At 39.2% G+C, this 27,500-nt stretch overlaps 1 protein-coding gene across 1 annotated transcript in view; it reads right to left on the minus strand.

Moving 5' to 3' along the window:
- Window positions 1-27,500, minus strand: part of LOC123504643 — a 266,093-nt gene that overhangs the window by 7,342 nt on the left and 231,251 nt on the right. The window contains exons 4-7 of the mRNA XM_045255357.1: window positions 10,998-11,167; window positions 6,446-6,568; window positions 5,172-5,280; window positions 1,647-1,801 (exon numbers count right to left, since the gene is read on the minus strand). Coding sequence (XP_045111292.1) covers window positions 1,647-1,801; window positions 5,172-5,280; window positions 6,446-6,568; window positions 10,998-11,167 — 557 coding nt within the window. The remainder of the gene's footprint in view (window positions 1-1,646; window positions 1,802-5,171; window positions 5,281-6,445; window positions 6,569-10,997; window positions 11,168-27,500) is intronic.

Consider the following 27,500-nt stretch of genomic DNA (forward strand, 5'->3'; position numbering starts at 1 on the left):
GTCGTTCTCTGACCCTGCACACTCATCTGAGGTTTCTTCGCTACATTAAACGTTCAGGAATACTGTATCTCAACATAAATAAATAGTTTTTTTTTCGATTGTTTTTCGTCCAGATACGGGATAAAAACTGTATCCTAGTACCTCTGCACGGCTCCACATTCAGGAATACCCAGAATTGCTCTGTGTCCGCCCTCCAGTCCTCGTTCTTCGCTCGCTGAGAAATTACCCAACCGCCCCAAACAATATTTCAGCAAAACACCCGAAGCTCTCTATCGGAAGCTGCGGCACGATGGGGTATAAAAGAGGATCATGGTTTTTCTATAGAAATTTCTTCTCTTTTCATATTTTACGAAAGATCGAAGACTGTAAGTATCAAAGGAAATATGTGGCAAAAAATAAAGAAAAAATAAAATCCCGCAGGCTTAAGGTAATGCAGCAACAGATGAGTTTCTATGTCTTTCTGTAAATTTCAGTTCAACAGAAAATGGATTTGGATCAATGTCGATGAAGAAAAAGTATACTATATTATTAATTGTCATTATTATCATTATCATTATTATTATTGTTATTATTATTATTATTATTATTGTTATTATCATTATTGTTATTATTGTTATTATTATTATTATTATTATTATTATTATTATTATTATTATTATTGTTATTATTATCATTATCATCATCATTGTTATTAATATTTTACTATTATCGTAATCATTATTATTATTATTATTATTATTATTATTATTATTATTGTTAATTGTATTTTTATTATTTTCATTATCATTATTATTATTATTATTATTATTATTATTATTATTATTATTATTATTATTATTATTATTATTATTATTATTATTATTATTATTATTATTATTATTATTATTATTATTATTATTATTATTATTATTATTATTATTATTATTATTATTATTATTATTATTATCATTATTATCATTACTATCATTATTATTATTACTTTCATTATTATCATTATTACTATTATCAATATTATTATTATTGTTACTATTATCATTATCATCATTATTTATATTTTTATTATTTTATTATTATCACTAGCATGATCATCACCATCATCACCATAAGCAGCATTATCATCAAGAGTGGCAGCTGTCGAGTGGTCAACATAGAAGTGGAGTGGTCCGGTAGTGGCGTAGTTTTTTTTTTTTTTTTTTTTTTTTTACCTCTTAGTGGAGCAGCCTCTTTATGGTCACCAATTCACCTTTTGATTATGGATTGTGTCGAGAGGAGCAGCGTGTGAGTGCAGGGACCAGGAAGCATAAATAAAACAAAAAAAAAAAACAAGGCATGCTAGGACCACCACACACAGGAGCAGGTGCTGTTGCCTCAATAAAAATCACCTAAAGGTGCGCATCAGCCTTACACGGAAGAATATTACCCTTGTTATTACATGTAGCAAAATATGCAGACAAATTAAGACAATTGACAGTAACAATGCTGAGATCTTTCCTGGGATATATGTAAAAATATAACCAAGAAATTGAAGATTAGGTAGTTATGAGATAGCATTAGACGTATAAACATATACCCTCTCGTTGTTCTATCTCATTTAATATTCTACCACTCCCCATACTATGAACACCCGCATCCCAAACACTTCGTACCTTTCTGTCGGCGTCGTAGTTGATCATTTGGTCACCGTGGTACCAGAACACATACGTTGGCGGCTCAGTGTAGTTACGCAAGCGACAGAGGAGAGTTACATCACTGCCCTCCTGTGCGTAAAGGTCAGGCCGCCCCGTGATCTCTGACACTGCCTCTGTGGAAAGCAAAATGAGGAAGATAAAAATAATAATCTTCATTCAATATCTAAAATTCTCTCCATAAGTAAGATAGATGGACTAAGAATGTGACTGAAGAATGTGGTCACCCCTTTTGGGATTGCCGGCCTCATAATAGGGATAGATAGATAGAGAATAAGAAATATTTTGTCGTAGTATAAAGCAGCTGTATGTGCCACATAAATGTTCTTACACATAACCTCTTTTCTCTGATGCATTTTCTAAAACTTGTGCAGAGAGAGTCATGAGACGTTGCCACGATACAAGCAAAAATCTAAGGTAGGCAATGCAGGTACAGGTACGAAGCTCCCGGTGCATAATTACATAATCAAAGTTAATTGGGTTGATCCTTACGATTATACAGTTTTGCATTATGAACATATTTACTGAAACGTTATTCTTTACGTAACAACTAAGCTCATGGATGTAAATCATTTTATTCCCGCAAACTAAAAACAACAAAGAGAATTCGCAAGCGGGATTACATAGATGCCTTGATAACCCAGTATTAGAGGAATTCATGTAAAAGAGATACGGTTAAAGCAAAATAAGGCAGTAATCCAGATACAATGAAAGTGTACTCGTTAATTGAAACACGATGATCATAACTGGAATGCAGGAAAGTAAAAAGTCTTGTGGGATGGATTTATTCTGACATTTTTTTCTTTCTTTTCATCGTGCACAGACAACTCAATTTTGTTATGCACGTGTGGAAGTGAACTCAATTTTGCAGATCGTATTACAGGGCTGGGGGGAGTGAGACAGACTCGCCACGAATGCAAATACTGGACACTCCTATACTTCATACATACATCCTCACTATATCCATACATAGGTCCTCAATCATTGGATTAAAGATATTCATATCCTGAGTTGGATGTAAATAACGAGTTCGGATTGTGACAAAGAACTACAGTAACAGGAATGCTGGAATGTTTCTTCGGAACTTAACTGAGAGAAGCTTAAATGTATAGCTTGTCATAATAAATGTGAGAGGGGCGTTTCACCTAAAGTATGAATCCACAGCGTGTTATGGAAAGATACTCACTACTGGATCTCCCGAATTCACTTTCCTGTATTTTTCACGTTTTCTCTCAGGACGAAATTCTTATTATGAGAACTTTTACTTCGCTCTCTTGAAAATAATTGTGATTTTTAAGAGTGCTTGTCTGAGTCTTGTGATAGATTAACATCGATTTTGTATCTTTATTGGGGAAAACAGCAATAAGTACTCAAGTAATCATCTTTCAGACATTCGAAAATAGTCATTATGAGAGAGCCAACCGTTCAAGAATGTTTTCCTGTCTCCAAAGCTACCGACAGTCTAATGATAGTGACAACCGACCAGATTACGCAATACTGAGAGAAAGCGCTAAACACAGTGGATATGAGAGTGGCAGGTTACTTGATTACTGACCATGAGTGTGTTACGTGTCAAGATTGACAGAACATGCACCAGACACATGATCATGATATTGAAACGTTTCCTCGTCACGAACAAAGCTTGGGCGTCAGAACGTGAACATATATGTACGCATACAGTGGAAAGTAAATATTGGGACTGGAAATAAGCAGGTCATTTATAATTTGCTCCATTCCCTCAGCTGACCTTCATATATTGGCAGTGTTAGACATATTCATATTGCCACTGAAAAACGAGAAATGAGTTATATTAAAAAAAAAAAGAAATTTAAAAATAATGACAGACAACTCACATGGGCAAATTAATAATAGAAATACGTACGTGTACATAAATGTGTGTGTGTGTGTGTGTGTGTGTGTGTGTGAGAGAGAGAGAGAGAGAGAGAGAGAGAGAGAGAGAGAGAGAGAGAGAGAGAGAGAGAGAGAGAGAGAGAGAGAGAGAGAGAGAGAGAGAGAGAGAGAGAGAGAGAGAGAGAGAGAGAGAGAGAGAGAGAGAGAGAGAGAGAGAACATTTGCTTGCTAGCCATATCCGTAAAAGTAATGTCCCTCAGTGTAGATTTCTAGTAATTTTAACCAGAGGAACTGCTTTTCTAAACAGTACTAAACATCACGCATTTAAGAGGAAAATTCATCTTCAAAACACGAACATGTACTCCTGTGAAAATGTTACGAGTATTGCACTGGATTGCAACGGAATTTCAATTTATTTTTTTGTTCGTAGTATTCAGAGATGAGATATGCTCCACACACGCCCACACTGCTGCTGGTGCTGTTGCAGTTCACATTCACACCTGACAGCCTGTCACTTCCATCGTGGGGGAGGCACACAAAATTATGCGAACATAGTGCTAGTACATTTCTGATTTTAATACGTAACTAATCACCACACACACACACACACACACACACACACACACACACACACCTATAGTAGTGTAGTGGTTAGCACTTTCTGCTCACAACCGAGAAGGCCCAAGTTCGAGGCAAATGGGTAAGCCTTTAATGTGTAGCCATTGTTCACCTAACAGTAAATAGGTACGGGATGTAACTCAAGGGGTTGTGAACTCGCTATGCTAGTGTGTGTCGTGTGGTGTGGTCTCAGTCATAAGCGAATGTTGGTCAGTATGAGCTATTAGCTCTTTCCATAGGGGAAAGGCTGGCTAGCTGAGTGACCAGCAGATGACCGCCGTGAACAACACACACACACACACACACACACCTGGTGGAGCAGTGGTAGCACGCTCAACTCACAATCGAGAAAGCACCAGTTCGATTCCCGGGACAGGTCAGAGGTCATTTGGGCAAGACTTTTATATAAGTGTGTGGCCCCTGTTCACCTAGCAGTGATTACGTACCTAGTGTAAGACGGAAGTTGTGACCCGCTGCTAGGTAGGAGAAGCAAACTCCGAACAAAGCACTGGGGTGGCATCACCCCGGGCCTTGGCCGCTAGGCTTATCTGGCGCTATAAATAGCTGCCGCGCATCATATGTCAGGTGCCAACATTGGGGTTGTGTAGACTTAAGATGTATGAATGTTAGTATTTAAGAATATATATGTATAAGTAGGTTTGATATGTAGGATTTTCAGTTCTGTACCTGTACTAGCTGCCATTCAAATAAACCGAAATATTATTATTATTATTATTACTACTGTTATTACACACACACAAAAAAAAAAAAAAAAAAAACATAAAGAGGATTACGTACTATTTACATAATTGGAAGACCTTCATGGAAGGAGGAAGGTAAATGCAAGAATGTAAAACTGAATATATCAAATTAATAAGACGTGAATGACAGACGAAAAAAAAAAATAAAACGAAAAATTTCTTTGCCAACACAAATACTAACAATGGTTAAAAATTTAATTTGATTTTTCTTCAGTAACTAAAGGAGGATTTCTTAGACTGAAAGCAGCTTACTCACGTATAACTGTAAGGTTTGCCAGGATACCCATAGGTGGATGAGCTGACAGCTGGCACTCGTACAACCCAGAGTCCCTTACTTGGGCGTACCTGATGTATAGCGTCCACTCCTATTGGATGGATAGATGAATATACGTAAGTAGAGAGAGAGACAGGTTTATAAATAAATTAATGAATATATAAACAAATTAATAAGTAAATCAATATTTTATATATATATATATATATATATATATATATATATATATATATATATATATATATATATATATATATATATATATAGGTAGATAGATAGATAGATAGATAGATAGATAGATAGATAGATAGATAGATAGATAGATAGACAGATAGATAGAGATAGAGACAGAGAGAGAGAGAGAGAGAGAGAGAGAGAGAGAGAGAGAGAGAGAGAGAGAGAGAGAGAGAGAGAGAGAGAGAGAGAGAGAGAGAGAGAGAGAGATTACAAGAGTTTAGTTACATAACCTGGTAAGTAGTACGCTTGTTAATTGGTACATTCATTTCCCTGATTTAAGGTTAGTCAATTAATTAAAACTAGAGGTAATAACAATTCATGGAACACATGCATGCTTTCCCAGACACTTTCATTTGTGCAAATTTTTATTCATTATGGCAACTGTACAGGACAGTAATTCATCTATATGACGTCATTATCCAAGAAGCAAACTCACCCATCCAAACCGAAATTTAATACATGAAAATTGCATTCATACTTACATCAAACGTAAAGAAAAACTGCGAAGTGACTACCATCAAATATTCATCAAATAACTGAGAGAAAGTTTACAGATTGTTCATTATCCTCTCCTTAATTCTTTTGACTGATAATATACCATTTGTTTGTTCATTTGAGTTAACGTAGACGACCTTGATAAGCATAAATGAATAACATACTGAAAGATTCAATAACTATTCCATTGGTCCTTTAGTTTGCTAGAGGTGCTTTTCAAATCTCTACTCTGAACTTGCACATTTCAATAAATCCACAAAGAAAGCAGAATGAATTTCTAGTCCATTCCCTCGAGAAACTGAAATAATGAAACTGCTTGGACTTTACCCCACAATTTATAAAACCAGAGAAAAAAATATCACAGACAAAAGAGCTGAGTAGTTTATTTCCTAACACGTTCTCTTGACGGGAATTTCGAGACTATTGAGAAAATAATCACAGTACTAAAACCTTACCTGTGTTTCCTTGGCCAACGATTAACGCTACAGCATATACATGTAATACGAATTGTAGTGATGCCTTACCTTGCCCTTGCCCGGTGGGATTTTGAAGGGCGGGGAGTGTGAGACGTGGAAGCGATCATCGTTGCTATACGTGTGGCTGCCTAGCGTGATGAGGTGATGATCGCGGCGCCTCACCCATGAAACCTGTACAACGACACAGATAAATATTACAGATGGAGAAGTCACTCAAGCGGTGAGCGAGAGCAGGATGAAGGTAGGAGTGTGAGATGTGTTGAAGAGGTGAAGCGTGAGGATATAACTGGAGGGGAAAGGAGGAGAACAGAGGAAGAAAATCTGCTAAAGGAGGAGGAAGAGGAGGAGAAAGAAAAAGTGCAGGGAGAATCGTCGTGAAAGGCTACTCAAGGCCCGGAAAAGTGTGTGTGTGTGTGTGTGTGTGTGTGTGTGTGTGTGTGTGTGTGTGTGTGTGTGTGTGTGTGTGTGTAATTCACCACGGTCGTCAGCTGGTTTCCCAACCAGGCTTCCCCCCATTACGAAGCGAACTCATTGCTCATAGACCGATCTTTGGGTAGGATTGAGACCACAACACACTCTACATTGTGTGTATGTGTGTGTGTGGGTGTATGTGTGTGTGTGTGTGTTAAGGGAGGAGAGAGAGAGAGAGAGAGAGAGAGAGAGAGAGAGAGAGAGAGAGAGAGAGAGAGAGAGAGAGAGAGAGAGTTGTTAAACCTTTTTATACAGGGAAGGTTTATTGTCTTTATCAGCCGAGCGGTTTCACTGGTTGTCTGGTGTTCTTAAGCAACCCAGGTTAAGAAGGAAAAACTTTGAATATAAAAGTTAGTATATTATGTACAAAACTTACAAGTGCTGTCCTTACACAGCGTACAAGTTCATACGGAAGTGTGTTTTAAACTCGGGAAAAGTGTTCGTAATGTCACTTGGTTCACGGAGTTACTTAATCCCAGCAGCACCAGTTTGGACGCACACACACTATTTACACATCCGTCGTACTTCCCAGTCGCCGGCTAATACTCTTCTTCCTCCGCCGGTGCCCGTAGCTCCCAGCCTTAAGATGCTGACCACAGGGCGTCCGTCATGTGACAGGGGAAGTCTCAACCGGGTGTTTTTATGTTGTTCATTGCATTTATTTCTCGCTTGTAGATATACTTAGATACACTGCATCCTGCCTATGGATATTATATTAATTCGTTTTAATTATCTGAGTCAATCATGAATGTAACAACTACTTGTTTAGTTTTATAAATAGAGAAACACCTGCAACCCCTTTTTGAGGAAAAGGCGAGGTCAGCATTCAGAAGTGTTGCACCACATTGTGAAAGATTGCATCAAATTTCTATAATGATTGATATACTTATGTACAATGGGTCCTACCTATCTTATGGCGGGTACAGTGTTTATGAACAATGGATGACTTCGTGCTGCCCAGAGTAGCAACCACAAACCTCAAGGAGAACACACACTGCATTGAGGACAACGGGAGGTAATTGCATATTCTCTGTGAACCTTTATGGAAATCGTATTACGTATCACAGAAGAAAAAACAAAACCTAACAATGGTTTATTCTCACATCCGGAACACTGTACCAAGGAAAAATCTACATGCATACATTTGGTGTAGAAACACTGCTGGAATAACTTGAAAACCCACCTTTCATGGTCTTTAGTGTACGAGTATGCCTGTATTCATAGACCACGAATATTACTCAGAAGTGGTTCTATATAGAATGCTCGCTTCATAAACGTTCTCGCTTTCCAGTGGTGCGGTTCGTCTCTGTCTTTAATCACCACTTTTGCTTTTATGGTTCGAGCACTTCCCTTTGGCGGAGATCTTGAAAATTCCATTAGTGGTACAGCTGAGTAAAGCAAAAATTGAAGAATGAAAGGGAGAATCGTGTAAGGGAGCAAGGACCTCTGATGGGGAAACGCTTATTGCCTCAGATCGGTTGCCTCCTGCAACATCAACAACGGCAACGGTAGAGACGATGTCCTTCGAGTACCAGGCATGAATGTTGCAGTGATATAGAGGAGAGGAAGTTCAAAGGAGACGCGATGACGCACGCGCTTGTGAGTGTGTGTGTGTGTGTGTGTGTGTGTGTGTGTGTGTGTGTGTGTGTGTGTGTGTGTGTGTGTGTGTGTGTGTGTGTGTGTAAAGTAAAGCAAATTAAAGTTTATTGCCATTTCCATACACATAACATAATGTACATACATAGTACCCATTTAAGCAATGGCACGGCCTGCCAAGCCAAGGCTCCTAGGCTCGGTTGTGTCAAATTTCCCTTTGAAAAATATGCACCTGAAGATTTTCTTTAGAGTGACCGACTTTATCAAGGAAAGATGGCCACGTACATGCCCATATACACACACCATAAATTAGATGAGGATAGCACAGTGTGTAATATACACTTATGAGAGCTTCAGTCGTGAGGGAATTACAGATTCTATGTAATACACACACACACACACACACACACACACACACACGCGCGCGTGTGTGTGTGTGTGTGTGTGTGTGTGTGTTTGTGTTTGAGCATAAATGAGTATTTTTGCGTGATAAGTAATTGATTTTGTATAAAACAAATGATAAGAAGTAAACGTCCATATTTAAGATACAATGACTTATTACTAACGTCCCCCCCACAAAACATTACTTTTCCCAAGACTAACTCCAACAGAGGCACTCAAAGAAAGGACCACGTACTAGACATGTCTGAAATGGGGACTATGAGCTCCTCCGGACAAGTAACCTAAGTTGTGATCGTATCATAAAAAGAACTGAACGATATTTCAGGGAAATCTCTATGATTTATCATGTGAGACAAACATCACGACAACTCATCTCGTTATCCTGATATATAATGTCATATCTTAATAACGATAAAACAGTACAAAGGAAGTGCTCCTTAGATGAAGTACCGTCATAAGCAGGTTGTATTTTAACTTAGATGAAGTGAGGAGTACTTTCTTCTTTTATTGGAAGGAACAACTTTGAAGGATAAAAGAATAAAAAAAAAAACATAGCAACAATCGAGGACATAACTAATACACAGAGAACACTGATAATGTTCTCTTCAAGTATGCAGTGAAATGTTAAAGGCAATATATCGTGTTTAACGTTTTGATAAAGCACACGGAATGACAGGATGACAAGATGATAAGCTTAGAAAAGACACAGGATCAAAGTCGGGCAGATAACAAGATCGTGAGACGATCGCAGCGATATTTTTTTGGATCCAGCAAGAGGAGACCAATAAAAGCCAAGAGATAAAAGGAAAGAGATATGAGAGAAACATTTTCGCTGGAGTGATTCGACAGAAGATGTCAGATATGATGATTATCCTGTTATGCAAAATGTATACATTATGCCGTTAATGTTTTCATGATAGGCTTGACAAATTCGTTGGAGTCAGGTTATTGGTGGTGGTAGTTGTGATAGTGTTGTTGTTCTATAATATTTACTCCTTTTCTCAACGTTGTTAGTGTTGGCAGCACTGGTGATAATGTTGGCAGCACTGGTGACAGTGATAATGCATTCATTGTTTCCTAATTCTATAATGGTGTTACAGTAGTACTAGTTCTTTATTTTTCAGATGATGTGGAGGGTAATACTGGTATTGTTTCTAAATGTAGCGTTTTTATCTTTTGAGGATTACTTTAATATTGGTGATGGCGGCAGTACTGTTGCTACTGAATCCGTATTGTTTGAGTGTGTCACCAGGAAAGGTGTGTCTTTCATTGTGTGAGCCAGCACCACTGACAGTCCACGTTCAGGGTATCAAGGGCCATGCGAGCAAAAGGGAACAAACTCATCGGACACATCGCCTTCAGCAGAGAGATAATCCACGCCAATAAACCGGACCAGAGGAGGAGTGACCAGGGCGGCGGGTGAAGCTGACGGGGCGAGATGTCATCTGTATGGTAATGCCCGCCGAGCAACAACAACAGCATGCAGCAGCGATCGGCCCAGTGAGGATCTCCGCCGGACCAACTCCCTATTCAGCCTCCAGATTTGCCTCGTAGCGCTCTGAGGCTGCCTGTCCTGTGGACCGCCCCTTGGGACACACACTCGTCTCGCTGCTACCTTTAAGGATATACAGCTAGCAAAGCATCTGAGCCACGGTAACTTAATAAGCAAAGTATTTCTGACAAAAACGATTTCCTTTTTATTAGGTCCCATATTTAGTAGGAAAGAATTTGCTCCATCTCTCCTCGGCGGGTATCTATGCTGTCGGCTTTCAGATAAAATTTACAGCATTTCGAAATGGATTATCCGCTTGGAGTAAATTGTTGCTTCAATTTAGGTTAACTGGTACGGAAAGGGAGTTAGTGTGGTTAGTGCGTCGTCAGGCAGACAGGCGGCACTTCTGACGCTGCTAATTATGACCCTGAACTCCACTCAACCCAGAGACACTTTTCCATTTAGCAGAGGAAGAAAAAAAAAAAGAAAAAAAAGTTAATTTAAAATCATACTTTCCACAGTAGTATATAACTGAATGCATATTCAGACAAGTGATAGGTGACTGCACCGCGCCACGACGGACGTGCTTGCCTGTTGCCGAGTCAGAGAGAGGAAAAATCATACACATTGGTGCCTTACCGTCTCGTGCTCCGCCACATCGTTAATCTGGCATCGCAGGGCGGCGGTGGTGCCCACTTGGACGGTAGTGACGGTGTTGTTGGCGGTGAGGAAGCGGGCATTGGTCAGTCTCCGAGGCTCGTCCTCCTCATAGGGCCCCAGAAGTAGCCGCGGGTCAGGAGTCCACAATCCTGCAGATACAAGAAGATCATCATCATCATCATCATCATAGACAGTTACACCAGGGGGACCGAAAGTAACTAAGGAAGATAAGTAACAGCCACATCCTTCACCGTAAGATGAAGCCGGAAGTGCTACTAATCTGGTGCTCTTGTCACTTTTTGAATAAAACATCCGTAGGAAAAATGTCAGTAAAACAACAATAACAATAAAAAAGCACACACACCAAAAATGCAAACCAATACATCATACATACACACACACACACACACACACACAAACGTCTGTGTGTGTGTATATATATATATATATATATATATATATATATATATATATATATATATATATATATATATATATATATATATATATATATATATATATATATATATATATATATATATATATATATATATATATATATATATATATATATATATATATATATATATATATATATATATATATATATATATATATATATATATATATATATATATATATATATATATATATATATATATATATATATATATATATATATATATATATATATATATATATATATATATATATATATATATATATATATATATATAAACTACGCTAATATGGCATGTATATATTACAGAATCCCTAATGAAGAAAAATGCAGTCTGTGTATGCATTAATCTATCCGTGAGGGAGAAATGGGTTCACACAGTAGGAACAATTATGTTATGAGGTAAATAGAATCTTCCCTTCAGTTGACGAAATCAATATTTATGCAGAACTCCTGCTGTTTATTTCATATCGATATAAGAATAGGGAATGACATACAGAGGAAAAAAAAATGTAACCAGGTGAGGAATAAGGGTCACGTGAGTCGTGGATGTGGAATGCAAATGATAGAAAGAAGGTATCCAAGCAATATTTACGGAACATGCAAAAGCGGTGGGTCCACGCGACACAGTACATTCAACCATCTAGTCAAACTTAAGCTTATTTCTATAAAAAAGACTTTGGAATGCAGTATGGAATATTATTTCAACCTTTTCATGAAAAAAAGTCATGATGAAGATCATCATGTGCTGTTGCAATACTATTGTTCGACTAGTCAGTTTCCTTTCAACAACAAAAAATAGACCTTCACTGCTCCTTGAAAGTGGAAGGGAAAGAGGAAAACTGGAAAAACAAGCCCCAAGAAAATAAACGAAATTTCGCCAAAGTGACGAAAACTCCAATACCTGGGAAGAATAAAATCCAGAAAGTGTGGCCGTGGACCGAAGCTAACAGACTCCTCCCGGGTAGGAATAGAACTGTGCCTCCAACAAACAGTAAGTCACAGATGCCATTGCCTGGAGGTTATGGATGGCCGGGAGACAACCTACCCGACCACTGCACATGTAAATCTCCTTTGACCTATGACTGACATTAAGGCAAGATTTGTATGCGTCTGACACGATGGAGTTGTCAGCAACGCGAGGTGGCTCCAGAGATAGTGCAACACAGGATGTGGGGGACGTGAGTGCTTCCCGTATGCTGTGAAAAGTTTTGTGCTTAAATGTCTTGCATAGCCATGGATAGTTCGATCGATATTTCTAGTGCTTTAAAAAAGACAAGCCATTCTATCATATTCGACCAGTTGAACCCGCCACCTTTAATATTACATTATCTCACTTTAACAGTCTCAGCACAAAATGAAAAGCGTCCTCATTCTACAACTGCAGAGTTGCGCCTTCTGTATCATTAGTCACCTGCTTGGCTATTTTAGTGACTTCACACTTGACAAATCCTGCAGCACACTGTTCACACGCAAGACTTTTTTACTAGTTTTAAGAAAAAAATATTTTCGAGCCTTGACGGAAGGAGTCGTGTGGTCTGCTTCTGATTGCAAACACTTCCTTTCATTGCTTTACTATATAATTATGGAGGCGGTCCCAGCTGCAAGTGGTTGGCTTTTCCTCACTATGCACTTTGGTAAGGTGTAACTATAGCGAAGAGAGAGAGAGAGAGAGAGAGAGAGAGAGAGAGAGAGAGAGAGAGAGAGAGAGAGAGAGAGAGAGAGAGAGAGAGAGAGAGAGAGAGAGAGAGAGAGAGAGAGAGAGAGAGAGAGAGAGAGAGAGAGAGAGAGAGAGAGAGAGAGAGAGAGAGAGAGAGAGAGAGAGAGAGAGAGAGAGAGAGAGAGAGAGAGAGAGAGAGAGAGAGAGAGAGAGAGAGAGAGAGAGAGAGAGAGAGAGAGAGAGAGAGAGAGAGAGAGAGAGAGAGAGAGAGAGAGAGAGAGAGAGAGAGAGAGAGAGAGAGAGAGAGAGAGCCAACGGTTTGGCTACCGTTGCCGTGTTGCTGCTGAGGCAAAGTATGCTGCCTGGCTCCGCTACAAGAGGAACCCGACTCGGCGCAACAAGGACTTGCATAGGGCTGCATGCAGGAGGATGGTGGTAACCAGCAAGTGGGCCTTAAAAAAGTGGGAGGAAAGCCTGCGCCGGAAACTGTGTGGCACTGGCGTAGGAAACAAAACTTGGTGGTCCCTTGTTAAGGACAAACAGGAACTGGCCACCAAGAATCCATCCCTCCCTCAGCAAGCAGGACGGTACTGTCGCCACCAGCAGTAAGGAGAGGGCACAGTTGCTGGCTTCCTTGTTTGCTGGAAAAATGAAGGTGGGGAATCCACAGCAGCCACCGCCTCAGCTGGTCCAGCAATGTGAGAAGACTGTCACCATGGTGGAGGTGACGCATCAGCAGGTGAAGCGATTATTGCGGGGCTGGACACACAGAAAGCTACCGGCCCTGATGACATCAGCCCGCACCTGCTGAAGCGATGCTCCCAGGAACTGGCTGCCCTCTCACCCAAGTCTTCACAACTTGTGTACGGGAAAACGTCTGGCCTTCAGTGTGGAAGGAGGCTCGAGTAGTTCCTGCACACAAAAAGCTCCAGGACGGACCCAAAAACTACAGACCCATATCCCTGTTGTCAGTGGTGGGTAAAGTGTTTGAGAGGGTCGTGGCAGAGGTGGTGTGTAGCCATCTCAAGGACAATGCCCTCCTCTCAGACCAACAGTTTGGGTTCAGACCTGGAAGGTCAACCTCCGACCTAATGATGCTTCTCACCAGGCAGTGGCAGGACGCCCTCGACGACGGCAAGGACACTATAGTGGTTGCTTTGGACATAGCTGGAGCTTTTGATAAAGTATGGCACAACGGATTACTGGAAAAGCTTCGTGCTAAAGGCATCCAGGGTGGCTTGCTACGACTCCTGGGAAATTACCTGCAGGACAGAAGCCTCAAGGTGGTTGTCAACGGGCAAACATCTGAGTCCCTGCCTGTGGAGGCATCAGTGCCACAGGGTTCAATTCTTGGCCCACTCCTGTGGAATATCTACGTGGATGATCTTCTCCAGCTACTGCCAGGAGTCAAGGCCTATGCTGATGACTGCACCCTCTCCTATACCTATCCACGCCAGGACAGTGGGCGGGCTGCTGAGGCCATCAATCAGCAGCTACGAGTGATAGAGGAGTGGGGTGCTCGCTGGCAAGTGACATTCGCGCCGGAGAAGACACAGGCAATGGTTGTCTCTCGGTCCCCAGCCGCCATGGCAGCAATGGCAGGAAAGTTGTCTTTGGCGCTGCTGCTCTCCCACCCAAGATGACGTCAAGATACTTGGAGTGGAGGTGGATCGAGGGCTGAGGTTTGACAGCCATGTCAAATCCATTGCCAAGAAAGCCTCTCACAGGATCTCCGCTCTCAGAAGGATCGCCAGTTTCCTCGACAGGAAGGGGAGACTGCTGCTGTACAAGGCACAGGTGCGGCCCCACCTTGAGTACGCAGCTCTCTCCTGGATGTCCTGTGCCGCCACACACAGAAGGAGACTGGACAGCATCCAACGCCGCGCCATACGGCTAGTAGATGCTGCAATACCACCTCACCCAGAGCCTGAGCGTCCCTTGATTCACTGGAACACCGCAGAGATGTGGCGGCAATCGTAGTGTTCCATAAGGCACAGGTGCAAAGAGTGCCACATCTGGCAGGGCTGCGTCATCCTCTGAGAGTCACCGCACGGAGCACGAGAACGGTGCTCAATGGTGGTGACGCCGTAGAGGTGCCGCGATCCCACGGGTGTCAGCATCAACGCACCTTCGCAGGACGCGTCTCCAGGATGTGGAACTTGTTCACGGCCGCGGTGCCTCACGTCCAGGAGATGAACACACACAGTGTCAAACTGATGGCACATAAGTGGAGACAGACACTGCCAACTCCTCTGACACTCTTTGTGACGTGACACTCAGTGTAGTGCAGTGCGTGAATAGTGCTAGTGAAGTGAAAAGAACAGTGCTCCATTTACATGCTGACCATCTTGTATATTTTCTATTTTAAGTCTTGTAAATATTGTAGAGAAATAGATTGTAGTACCCTTAGAATAGGTAGCACACGACAGTGCGCCTTTGGGTACATGTTCTTCTGTATAAATTATGTTTAAATAAAAAAAAAAAAAAAAAAAAAGAGAGAGAGAGAGAGAGAGAGAGAGAGAGAGAGAGAGAGAGAGAGAGAGAGAGAGAGAGAGAGAGAGAGAGAGAGAGAGAGAGAGAGAGAGAGAGAGAGAGAGAGAGAGAGAGAGAGAGAGAGAGAGAGAGAGAGAGAGGCGCCAGACCTTTGAAACGTCATCTTAGGGTTCGCCCACACACCCTTTAAGGACATTTGCAGGCCAAGCTAACCACACTTTGAAGGGATACATTATTTTTTTTTCAGAGTCAAAGTAATAACCAGCTACTACTTGAAACTAATTTGAGTCTTTCTGGTTTAAGTTGCAATATTCTGATAGGCTTTGACGCTTCAGATGTTTCTCCAAGATTAGTTGAGTGAAGCATAGCGAGCACATTTCTTCCTCTTTATATATTACTTAGAAGATATTTAAAAAAAAAGAACTAATGATACGGTTTATACTCTACCCTTCTTACCCACCTTCTACGCCCCGACACACTCACCAACTCAATCTGTAAATGCCCGTCTTCCTCCCCATCTCCGTCTCTTTTTCTCTTCCCCCGCTCCTATCAGACCCTTTCGTAAAAACTTCGATTTATTAAAACTCATTCTTCTTTGGCTGGAGTAATGTTTATCATGTATTTCAATAAGATTCCCTCAAGGCCTTGAAATTTAATGGGTGGATACTTGCCCTGCTCCGAGTTGTGCATGAAGTTGCACAAATTCTCTGGTTACTGTCATGAATATGCAAAAGTTTTGTTCTACCTTTAATTAACAAAAATAATATCTATACATAAGATGTTCGACACGACGCCTGCAAATGACAACCACAATTCCTTCTGTCACTTTCTCCACTGCAGATCATTACATTTCCTCATATAGCCATACATAAGAATCACTCCAACCTCGTATACGAATGCAGCCACGTAACTCACCACTGAACATAATTGTCTCATGTGCAATAATTCCGACTTACTCTCCTCATCTATATATTCTTACATCTGAATTACTTCGACGTATCTCTATGACAAATTCTACCTCAACGTCGTCCACTATACCCTCATAACGTTATTACAATATCCGAACACTGGGCTTTATTTATCAGTGAATTTTTTATGCAGTAATCACAACTTCCCCTATTCAGCCCATTTGTCCATATATAAGAATTTCTTTGCCTTAGTACATGAATAAAAACAACCAACGTAACGTATATTACCATATACATATAATTACCTTACTTCGTTTACGAATTTAAAACAACGCCACAACTACACTAACGTAACTGTCTCATTAATGAGTTTCGTATGCAAAATGTATAAGGAGATGTACACGATTTCTTTATTCATGGTACGTGATGGACATAACGGCGTCATACTGATCCAAAGTACTCACACATAATCAATAATTAAATAATACCTAAAAATCCTATCATGATTCCTTCTCCATTCTAATTTACCTCAAAGACTGCATTGCAACTTATAAGCTCCACTTACTGTTATATGAAGTACAAGCGCTCATCCTGCCTCGGTCACAGCCGAGGTCGAGCCAGCGGCAGAGCCTCAGCTGACTGACTGACTGACTGACTGACTCTCTCTCTCTCTCTCTCTCTCTCTCTCTCTCTCTCTGCCCTTTCCTCTCCAACTTTCCTTCAGAAACCTAGGAAGGGAGTGTCTTAACCAACACAACACGCCCCTCAAGCGTACTGTTCACCAATCAAATAAAATTGAAGTTTAATTATTGATGGCTGTGGAGTGCTATCAAGTTGTGCGGGTGAATATTTAGTTTTTCATCAGCAATTTTATGTACGCAACTGAAAAGATTGAAATGTTGAAATGGTAAGTAGTATGACAAACACCATGAAATAGTTTTTACAATTACGTGGGAGTAATTACACTCTCAGGATATTCGCAAAAAATCTGTCCCCCGCGCATTAATTAAATCATTATTCTGAACTAAGATAAATGTATAAAGGTAAGAAATTTACATCTATTTATTTCTAATAGCGCTTTAATACTCAAAATTACATTCGATCTTTATTTTGCTATTTTTTTGTTTGGCAGATATTTCCTGTACCATTTGTTTTATGCTCTTACCAGGATTGATTGCAGTCTTAAGAGCAACATACTAATTAATCTAATGCCCAAGAGCAACTAAAAACAACAATCATATTTTTTTTATACATGGTATTTAGAGAAAATTTTGTACACGATAAAGTTAGCCTTGATTTCCACTTTATCAATATTACTACAAAAAATCTCTGATTGCACGTTGTTCTATTTATTCATTTATTTACCAATAAGAAGGAACAAACAGGTTTCAGAAGAGGAGAGAATCCAGACTCGCCAGATATCGTAATATTTCAGAGAAAAGTTGAACTGGATATCATATATTTTGGATATTTTACTGTCACATACATATATATTACAATAGTTTCAGCATTTTTAAACATATATCTGCGATATAAACGCCTTGATAGCAAAATTAATGTTATATTCATGCATTGATTTATTTTTATGCAATCTCTCTCCTGGGACAAAAATTACTTTTGTTACTCAATTGATAACTCAAAGTTAGTAAGATATTTTTTTCCCTCTAGGCTAGAAAGTTGACTATAAGAAACCATGAACATATAAAGGCCCGTAAATGAGTTTATTTTCATAACTTAGAAATCAAAGTCTGATAATGAAATTGTCGACAAATTCGTTCTGCATAAACGTTTTCGGCGTCACAGAAGCTTAACAGAGGCTTAGCTAATAGACAGTTACTATCTTGAAGAATTCTTTTTACTCTAAAGGCATACCATGCTCAGGCTTTGGCAAGACACTACTTAGGTATACGGAGATGAAAGCAGTGCAGCACCCTTGGGATATTTCGGTTTCGGCCGCAAATATTTTGTTCTCATAAAGAAAAACTGAACAAAAATAACTGTATCCTTTTTTTTTTTTTTTTTTACTAACCTCTTCAGAAGTGAGAAGAAATGTGTGTTAAGGTATTATGCTGTATTAAAGTCTCTAAAAATGAAAGCTTGATACACCAACAAGCAACTATATTTTCCTCTATATAATGATGTTAGTCGTATAAACTCCAGTAACTACAAAGAAATATCATAGTGAAATAGCAACAGAAAAACACTAGAAAGAGTAAAAGCATGGTATATCAATAAATACATCGTAATAAAGTGTTTAGAGACGACTGCTCTCTACCGCGAGACGATGCTGACCCCACTCCTGAATTAAACCAGCCGGCGAACACTGAAACCTCGCCAGTATGGGTCCTCTCCTATTCGCGTCCAACATGTTAGTATGGTGAAAGAAAACATCCACGCCTCTTAAAAATAAACACATGATATAGATGAACCACATTTCAAAGTTTTGTAATTGCTTATTCTCGGAGACAATCACGAAAAATAGTTACCATAAAATTACACAACAACGTACCGTGAATGGTTGCTTTTGTTCTCATTGCTTTAAAGCTGTAAACTGTTCCTTTCACCCTTACAAATAGAGACGGGACAAGGGCTACAAAATTAATTAAACGGGGGAGAATAAGCCCTCGAAATAGTGTTAATTAGAGGTAGAGAGGGAAATCTTTTAACTTAAACTAAATGTAATTCTACAAAAGACATGATACTCTCGCATGGAAAAACAACAGCACTATGTTTTCAAATAGCTAAAGGAAAATATGTTTTGAGATTACAAAGAACTAAAGTGATTCAGGTTAGAAGTCCCACTTTGTATTATTATTATTACTATTATTATTATTATTATTATTATTATTATTATTATTATTATTATTATTATTATTGTTGCTGTTGTTGTTGTTGTTGTTGTCATTATCAGTGTTGATATTATTATCATTATTGTTATTATTATTAAAATTGTTCCTAATAATATCAGTTATCACTATTATTATTATTATTATTATCATTATTATTATTATTATTATTATTATTATTATTATTATTATTATTATTGTTATTATCGTCATTATTATAGTCATTATTTCTATCATTATTATTATTATTATTTTAATTCTTGTTATTGTTATTAACACTTTTATTAATATTATCATTGACAGTAGTAGTGATACTACTTTTACTACTATTACTATTCTGCACTTTCCCATGTCCTTTGGTAGACACCCAATCCTTCAGGATGTAAACCGTTTAATTAAGGATTGAACAAAACTCACGACTTTTATCTCTTAAAAATTTCTAATTTCGGCAGAGAACATAAATATTTTTCAATTCCTAAAAAACTCAATTCTCCATCTATCAACTCTTCTTAATCACACTTAAGTGTTCTTCTCTTCTACACTGAATATCCTCAGTCTGTCCTTTACTAATTATCTAAATGGAAAATTTCAAATCTCATTTCTAGATAAAACAGCTTCTATGAAGTTTTGAGTCGTCTCCACCAGTTGCCAACTCTGCACAAGGTCCACATCTGTTTGTGTATGGAGTATACTTCAAGTGTAAAGAGAATTCCACTCGTAACGCTATTTTTTTTTTTAGCGAGCATGAAAACAAAAGCTTTTCTTCTTAGGAACTTTTCTCTTACTCATTATCTTGAGCTTCTTTCTAATTGCCGCAGTGTTATATCTCTTGGTATCTTCTACTGTTATTTTCACAGTTGCTGTTCTTCTGCTCTTGTTAACAGCATGCCTCCTCTGGTCCCATTGAATGCTGCAGAAGACTTTGTTTTCCCACACCTCTATTCCTTTTACCTCCCTAATGCAACAAATTAAGCAGTGTTCTGAATCATTCATCACTTTCTCTGGCAAACTCTAAACGTCTTATCTGCATCTGCATTTCTTCCTTTTCTATGACTTGAACTCTTTTAAGAGGGACGTTTCAAGACACCTACTTTTTTGCTATTTGATAAATTTACTTTATGTCGCTTTGGGAGATGGCATTTCAGTGGGGCTTTTTTTTTTATTATAAATGCCTATTTTGGCTTTTGACTCTTTTACATAGAAAACTAGTACTACTACTACTACTACTACTACTACTACTACTACTACTACTACTACTACTACTACTATTACGAGTACTACTACTACAACTACCACCGCTACCACTACTACTGCTATAACAACAACATATACTAACAGAAATAATAACAATCCTATACAGGTCTAATCACCAAAATCATAAAGCGAGACAGCAAGGTAGCAAGAGCCAAATCAAAATATGAAAAAGAGGAAGGAAGTACCTAACTTCTAATGAATAAGTTTGATATTGCTCATATAAAATGAGCGGCACACGCAGACTATTCTTATCATCGATGTATTTAAACGTTCAAATGATTTAAGGTCGTGTTATCATCTAAAAATAGGAAGAAATTACGAAAAATGGGAAAGGGAAAGAAAAAAATATCTGGCTTATGTAAAACCGGCACAAATTTGAATATTTACGAGATTATAGAGTATAATTAGCAGCTGTTAGCCGTGGACGTGGAGTTGCCAGGAGGAGGTAAGTGGCGGTGATGGCACGTGATAATTAAGCCTGGAGAAGGTGTTAAAAGGAGTTAATAATGCAGTGATGCAGCCCTCCTCCTTTTCTACTTTATGATATATACTGATACAAATATGAGGCATTTCTTGACCTGTCTAAGTTCGTGATTTGACTGGTTCGTGACTGTCATTTATATTTCAGTCCTCTATCTGGTAAAATTACAATAAAATCTGGTGTTTTTATGACTACTTGACTTTCATTTAACAAAATATGATAATGTCAATGAAAATATGATATGACTGATTTATTTATATTCCAGCCCTTACCTAATTAGTAATACAATATTTACTGGACATAGATAATTCTTGGTAAAGGTGTCACAGTTGTTCGTTTATATTTCAGATTCTAAAGGCAACGTCAAACAAAATAACTTTCTCACAGCATACTTCCTGGTTTTTGCTAGGGAGACTGACGACACATTAAGTTTGGTGTGATACAGAGACTGGGAAGTTGTGTCGACGCCTTGTCATTCCATTAACAAAGCCACCTCACCAGCCTTTTCAAACACTTTATGCTATTATATAAGACTGTATGTTTGATGAAGGAACAAGGAAACGTTAATAAATCTTTTGCTCCTCCGCTTGGCAACTCGATATTTCCACAAGCCGCGGTCAGTCACCCTGGGGTTGAGGTGGCACAGCACTAGCAGGTCCTATGGCTAACACCCCAAATAACAATTAATACTCTGGATCCACTTTACCTTCAGCGATTTGTACCAAGCTTTTACACTCCAGCAAAACTTTACGCGGGACTTCAGCACGACACAGTTTATCTCGCCAGCTGCTGTTGTCAAATGAAGGCTATAAATTATTTCACACATCACAGAATCAAGTGATAAACACACTCTGGAACTTTTACTTTGTTTTCATAAGCTTATAGTTGACAATTCTACTCATAAAATACTACAAAGTATTTCAATTTTACATGTATTGCTTATAGTACAACTGTCATTAGATGTCAAATGCCCCCCAGTAAATCCAGCACCACAGGCGCTTTTTCCTTCTTCCCGACAGCAGAAAAGGAGCTGCATGACGTCATTTGATGCTCAGTTTGTCCAGCCGGCAACAAAGAAGAGCAGTATGCTGGGAGAAATTTGCCGTGTCTGACGCTGCCTTACCCTCTGATTTCTGATAAGGAACTAGCATTCTGTTTCCTAAATGACTGCTTGATTTTTTTTATCTAACTAAATGTATTGAGATATTTCAACTACGAATTCCTTTACTTTGTTGTCGTTGGTATTTTTTTTCTAATTACACTATAAATTTTCTCTCGATAACTTAATAAAGCTCATGGAAAATCCAAGGAGTCAAGGGGTTAAATGAATATGTACATGCAATCTTGGTAAAAAGAAAAAAAAGAAAAAAAAAAAACCTGATCGTTCAACAAAATGAGTCTCGAGTTAGAATATTCAACTCCCTCCTGTTATAAGCTTGCTTGGTCGATGTGATGTAATTATCTAATTATCGAGTTAAGGGAGTCTCATGCATTACAGGAGGCGGAGGCGAATCAAGTTGTAATTTGATTTTCCGTTATGGGTAAAATCAGATTTGCGTGACCTTGATCACTACCAATATAGATGGAGGTACGAGGCAATTTATAATAATGAAACACGAAAAAGTATGAAAATAGCACATTGTATATGAAATTGAATAAAATACAAAGTTGGATAATGAAAACAGCGATGAGCAGTTATTTACAATGATGCAACACAAAAAAAAGAAAAGAAAACATGTACAATGAACAACATTACTAAACTGTCATAACTATAAAATGAAATTGAATATCATATCAGATGTCTACCAGGGATCACAAAGAAATTCCAGCTTTCCTGCCGCGCTGCAAAAATTAAAGGAATAACCTGACTATTCAAGACTTAAAACTCAACTAGAAAACCGTTTTCTTCCCTGCTTGGTCCTTCGTGCACCCCCTTATAATCGGAACCATTTGGCGGCAGCAGAGCTCGCCACCGCGCTGAGACTAGGTCACGGGCTGCATGCCGCTGCCGTGATGCCGCCACTGCTGGACGTTTCACGGCTTGAAATTGGAAATTGCTTTTTTATTGTGTTCCTGCGAAAGCTCTCTCTCTCTCTCTCTCTCTCTCTCTCTCTCTCTCTCTGTGTGTGTGTGTGTGTGTGTGTGTGTGTGTGTGTGTGTGTGTGTGTGCGAGAGCGAGTGTGCGTGAATACTTCTCCATTAAGGTTTTGATCACTCTTGACAGCTACCTGTTACCCTTCACAAAGATTTCATTACTCACACAGACCAATCTATGGGCAAGGCTAAGGCATGACCGTAGTAGACGCTGGCGTGATTTTCGAGGTCTTTATTACCCCTCAGTCTTATCGTGGTCCCCATGATCTTTATTACCTTATTTTCTCCAGAGCCGTTATGTATTTCTTACCTTCGAGTGTTTTCTTCATATGGTTTAACTTGTGTATAAGATGAATGATCAGAATCTCTACGACCTCAAATAGCATGCTAGTAAAATAATCAGAATATAATAGCCTTTAAAAGTTCCGACCCCGGAATTTTTAGGATCTATTTTACTAGAAAGAGCCTTCAGGATAATGGTGTGGCTGCATCGATCACGAAGTCGACATAACATAGTTCGGTTTTGCTCACCGACGAAGGCGATGTGAAGTGTGGTTTGTGAGGTCCCAGCCTGCTCGCTTCACGCGATATATCATTTCATTCTTTTTTATCGCAGACTACGGTATCAAGATAGGTTATCTAAACACAAGGCATTTTTTGAGTACGGCTCACTTACAGACACCAAGAAAACTACATGAAAATGACATCAGAGGCAATCTCATAGTCTCTGAAACAGTTGAACCAAGATTGCTTCCGTGTGAAGCACTCCAATGACAAGTTGTTTTCTTTCTCTTAGGCAAGGTTCACTCGCAGCAGTGCACAAAATGTAAAGGAAGCGGTAAATTGCGTTCACTTGGCAAGAGCTTTCCTGAGATGGAGGAACTTCAGCAGAGCATTATTTAGTAAACACGACAGCCGAAATGGTAAACTCACAATAAATAGCTCTTGAATATTTCAGAGAACATTATAAGTCTATATTATATTCTTTAATAATTAAACCTTTTATATTATGAATCGCTAATAATACATATCTAACTAAAAATTAACATGACACGAATGGTTTATTGCCGTGTGGGCAAGCCCTTATCTATGCATAATTTCGCCTCCCTTAACCAACTATATTATATATTACTGTTATTGCCTCAGTTAACTTGGTAAAGATTACGGAGGCAACTGATAATACTGGTTTGCGATGACACAGCTGGCTCAGCTAGTGAAATTAAATGAATAAACCAGATGATTCTATAAAATCTCTAAAACTATACGCTCTATACACTCCTACACACACACACACACACACACACACACACACACACACACAGATGTCTGAGAGATGTTAGATAATATAGTTTCCCGCAAAGATGTGGTGAGACTTGGAACAGTTTGAGTGAAGAAGTGGTGTCAGCAGCGAGTGTGCATAGTTTTAAAGAAAAATTGGATAAGTGTAGATATGGAGACGGGGCCACATGAGCGTAAAGCCCAGGCCCTGTAAAACAACAACTAGGTAAAAACTAGGTAAATACACACACACACACACACACACACACACACACACACACACACCGAGTAGTGTAGTGGTTACCACACTCGGCTTACAACCGAGAGGGCCCGGGTTCGAGTCCCGGGAAGCGGCGAGGCAAATGGGCAAGCCTTTAAATGTGTAGCCTCTGTTCACTTAGCAGTATATAAGTACGGTATGTAACTCGGGAGGTTGTGGCTTCTCTTTCCCGATGTATGGAGTGTGTTGTGGTCTCAGTCATACATGAAGATCGGTTTATGGGCTCTGAGCTCGCTCTGTAATGGGGAAGGCTGGCTAGGTGACCAGCAGACGATCGTGGTGAATTATATACACATCGCGTAGTGTAGTAGTTTGCACACATGGCTCATAACTGAGAAGGGTTCGAGTCTCGGCGCAGCGAGGAAAATGGGCGAGCCTCTTAATGTTTAGCTTATGTTCACCTAGCAGCAGGTAGATACAGGATGAAATTCATGGGGTTGGGGCTTCGTTTCCTCGGTGTGTGAAGTGTGGTGTGGTCTCAGTCTTACTCGAAGATCAATTTATGATGTCTGAGCTTGCTCCGTATTGGGGAAGGCTGGCTGGGCGACCGTGAATACATACATACATAGTTAGAGGTCACTAGTATTCTCCGTCATACCACATTCTTTTTTCCTATACTATGTGGGCTTTTCACTGGAATTTATGGGCTAAAGGGGATAGGTTTTGGGGTACCTCGTATCTCAAAGCCCACCAGCTAGGAAACCGTTGTCATGAGTGAGGAAGCTCATTCTACACTCGGACTGTGAACAGGATTCGAACCCGTGCGCTTGAAGATCCCTCGGACCCCAAAACACTCATGGTTCCACTGTACACACACACACACACACACACACACACCAAATGAAAAGAAAAAGGAAAGTAATCGTTTCTGCAGATTCAATTGAAGTAAAAGTTTAAGAGAAATTCAAAGGTAACTTCAGAAAGGCAAGAAGTTGTGTTCCAGAGACAGAGACGCAAGGCCTATGTAGGAGGTGCTCGGAAGGAGGAATAGACAAGGCAGGCTAAGTGTTCCTATATCTACGCATTACGAGAGTCTAATAACACGTATTCCACATTATCGTTACATGAGTGTGATGGTCTGGACACTTGACTTTATATTACGTAGTCGTTCATCAAAATTCTCTCTCTCTCTCTCTCTCTCTCTCTCTCTCTCTCTCTTTCACACTCTAATCCTTGTTTTTCTTCTCTTTTTAATGTTTTGTTTTCTTTTCCTTTGATTTTATTCTTTGTTGTTCCCTTCATTCTTTTGAACCAAAAGAAAGAAAGAAACAAACAAAAACAATTAACAACTTTTCTTATTTGCAATTACGAAACAATTTTAATCACTGAACATTTGTTTCCTATTCATGTGAACACAAAGAGGCGTCTGCTGAAGGAGGACAAGCGTGCGCATCATGGTCAGATATTGTGGTTCAAATGAATGAGTGATTAAACGTTCCACGTATACATAGATTTGGTAATCTTTGGTTTCCTATTTTTGCATGTTAAAATCTTTAACAAATGTCTCTCTGTTCAGGAGTATGTTCTTCATTCAGTTTTGCTTTCTTTTGAATAGGTGAGTAATGGCAATAAATTTTCTTTTATTTATTGAGAAAACACCGAATAGTCATATGTACTGTTACGTGAGACAAAACAATGAAATCGAGTCCAATACCAAGTGGTTTGTATGTATGAAGTTGTGATTACCACGAGACTCTCCAACGCTATTGCTTATGTTGACTCTCTATCACATTCCCCCTTGTTGAACACTATCACTGCGTGTAATGGCGTGACTAACATGCTGAAAAACAATTATCAGTTTGTTTACTCCATCAGGGAGTAGGGGAAAAATCATGCTATTCATTAAAACAACCATTGCAATATCAACTTCCAGCGTATATTTCATTCAGTGCTCAGGGTCCCTTTAGTGGAGTTTCGTGGTTCTGGCTGCCCCTTGCCAACAAGCGCCACACGACATGACACACTAATATGTACCTGACAACGTTGCTTGTTTGGGTTAGTATATATTTTTCCTCTTACATCATCCTGTAAATTGACTTCACAACATGTATTCTACAGTAATCCCATGTTTCCTTGGTGCTCCAGTGCTTGTTTCCAAACGTTTGTGTAGCCCTGAAGGAGCAGAAGGCCAGTTTCCTTGCCTTCCTATGTGATATATGCCAACCTAGTGCGTGTGAGGATCTTATTTAAGAGAGGAGAGAGAAGTGGTCCTCACACTATAACAGATTATGAATGTATAAGATAAATGATAAAAATGTGTTATCTTTAATTACTACTATAAGTGCTACTGATTCTACTTCTACTTCAGTGCTAATAATATATGGAAAAGTGAGTATTTTCTCTTATCAATGATATTTCAAGGAAATAAATGTTGAAGGGAACACAGACTAAAAAGATGATAAATACTTTGTATGTAATTGATTTCGCAGTACAGTCTTCTGGTTCTTACATTAAAAGAAAACATTTTAGAATAATCACTTTCTATTTCCAAAAAGGACTCAACCGCAAACTTCTACAGACACGACCACCACGACTGATAACCACGAAACAACTCCAACCTTTCCTTTCCTACACCACAAAGTCCCTGCTGTTATCCATTTTCCCGCTCCTCACACAATCGCCCTGAGAACCCTCCCCTCCCATGGCGCCGAGAACAGTGCCCGGCAAACACGCTATTGTTGTCTTTTTAACACTCCAACCCTGCACTACACACGTTAGAAAGTTGACC

The sequence above is a fragment of the Portunus trituberculatus genome, chromosome 16 (assembly GCF_017591435.1).
Source record: "Portunus trituberculatus isolate SZX2019 chromosome 16, ASM1759143v1, whole genome shotgun sequence".
Lineage (NCBI taxonomy): Eukaryota > Metazoa > Arthropoda > Malacostraca > Decapoda > Portunidae > Portunus > Portunus trituberculatus.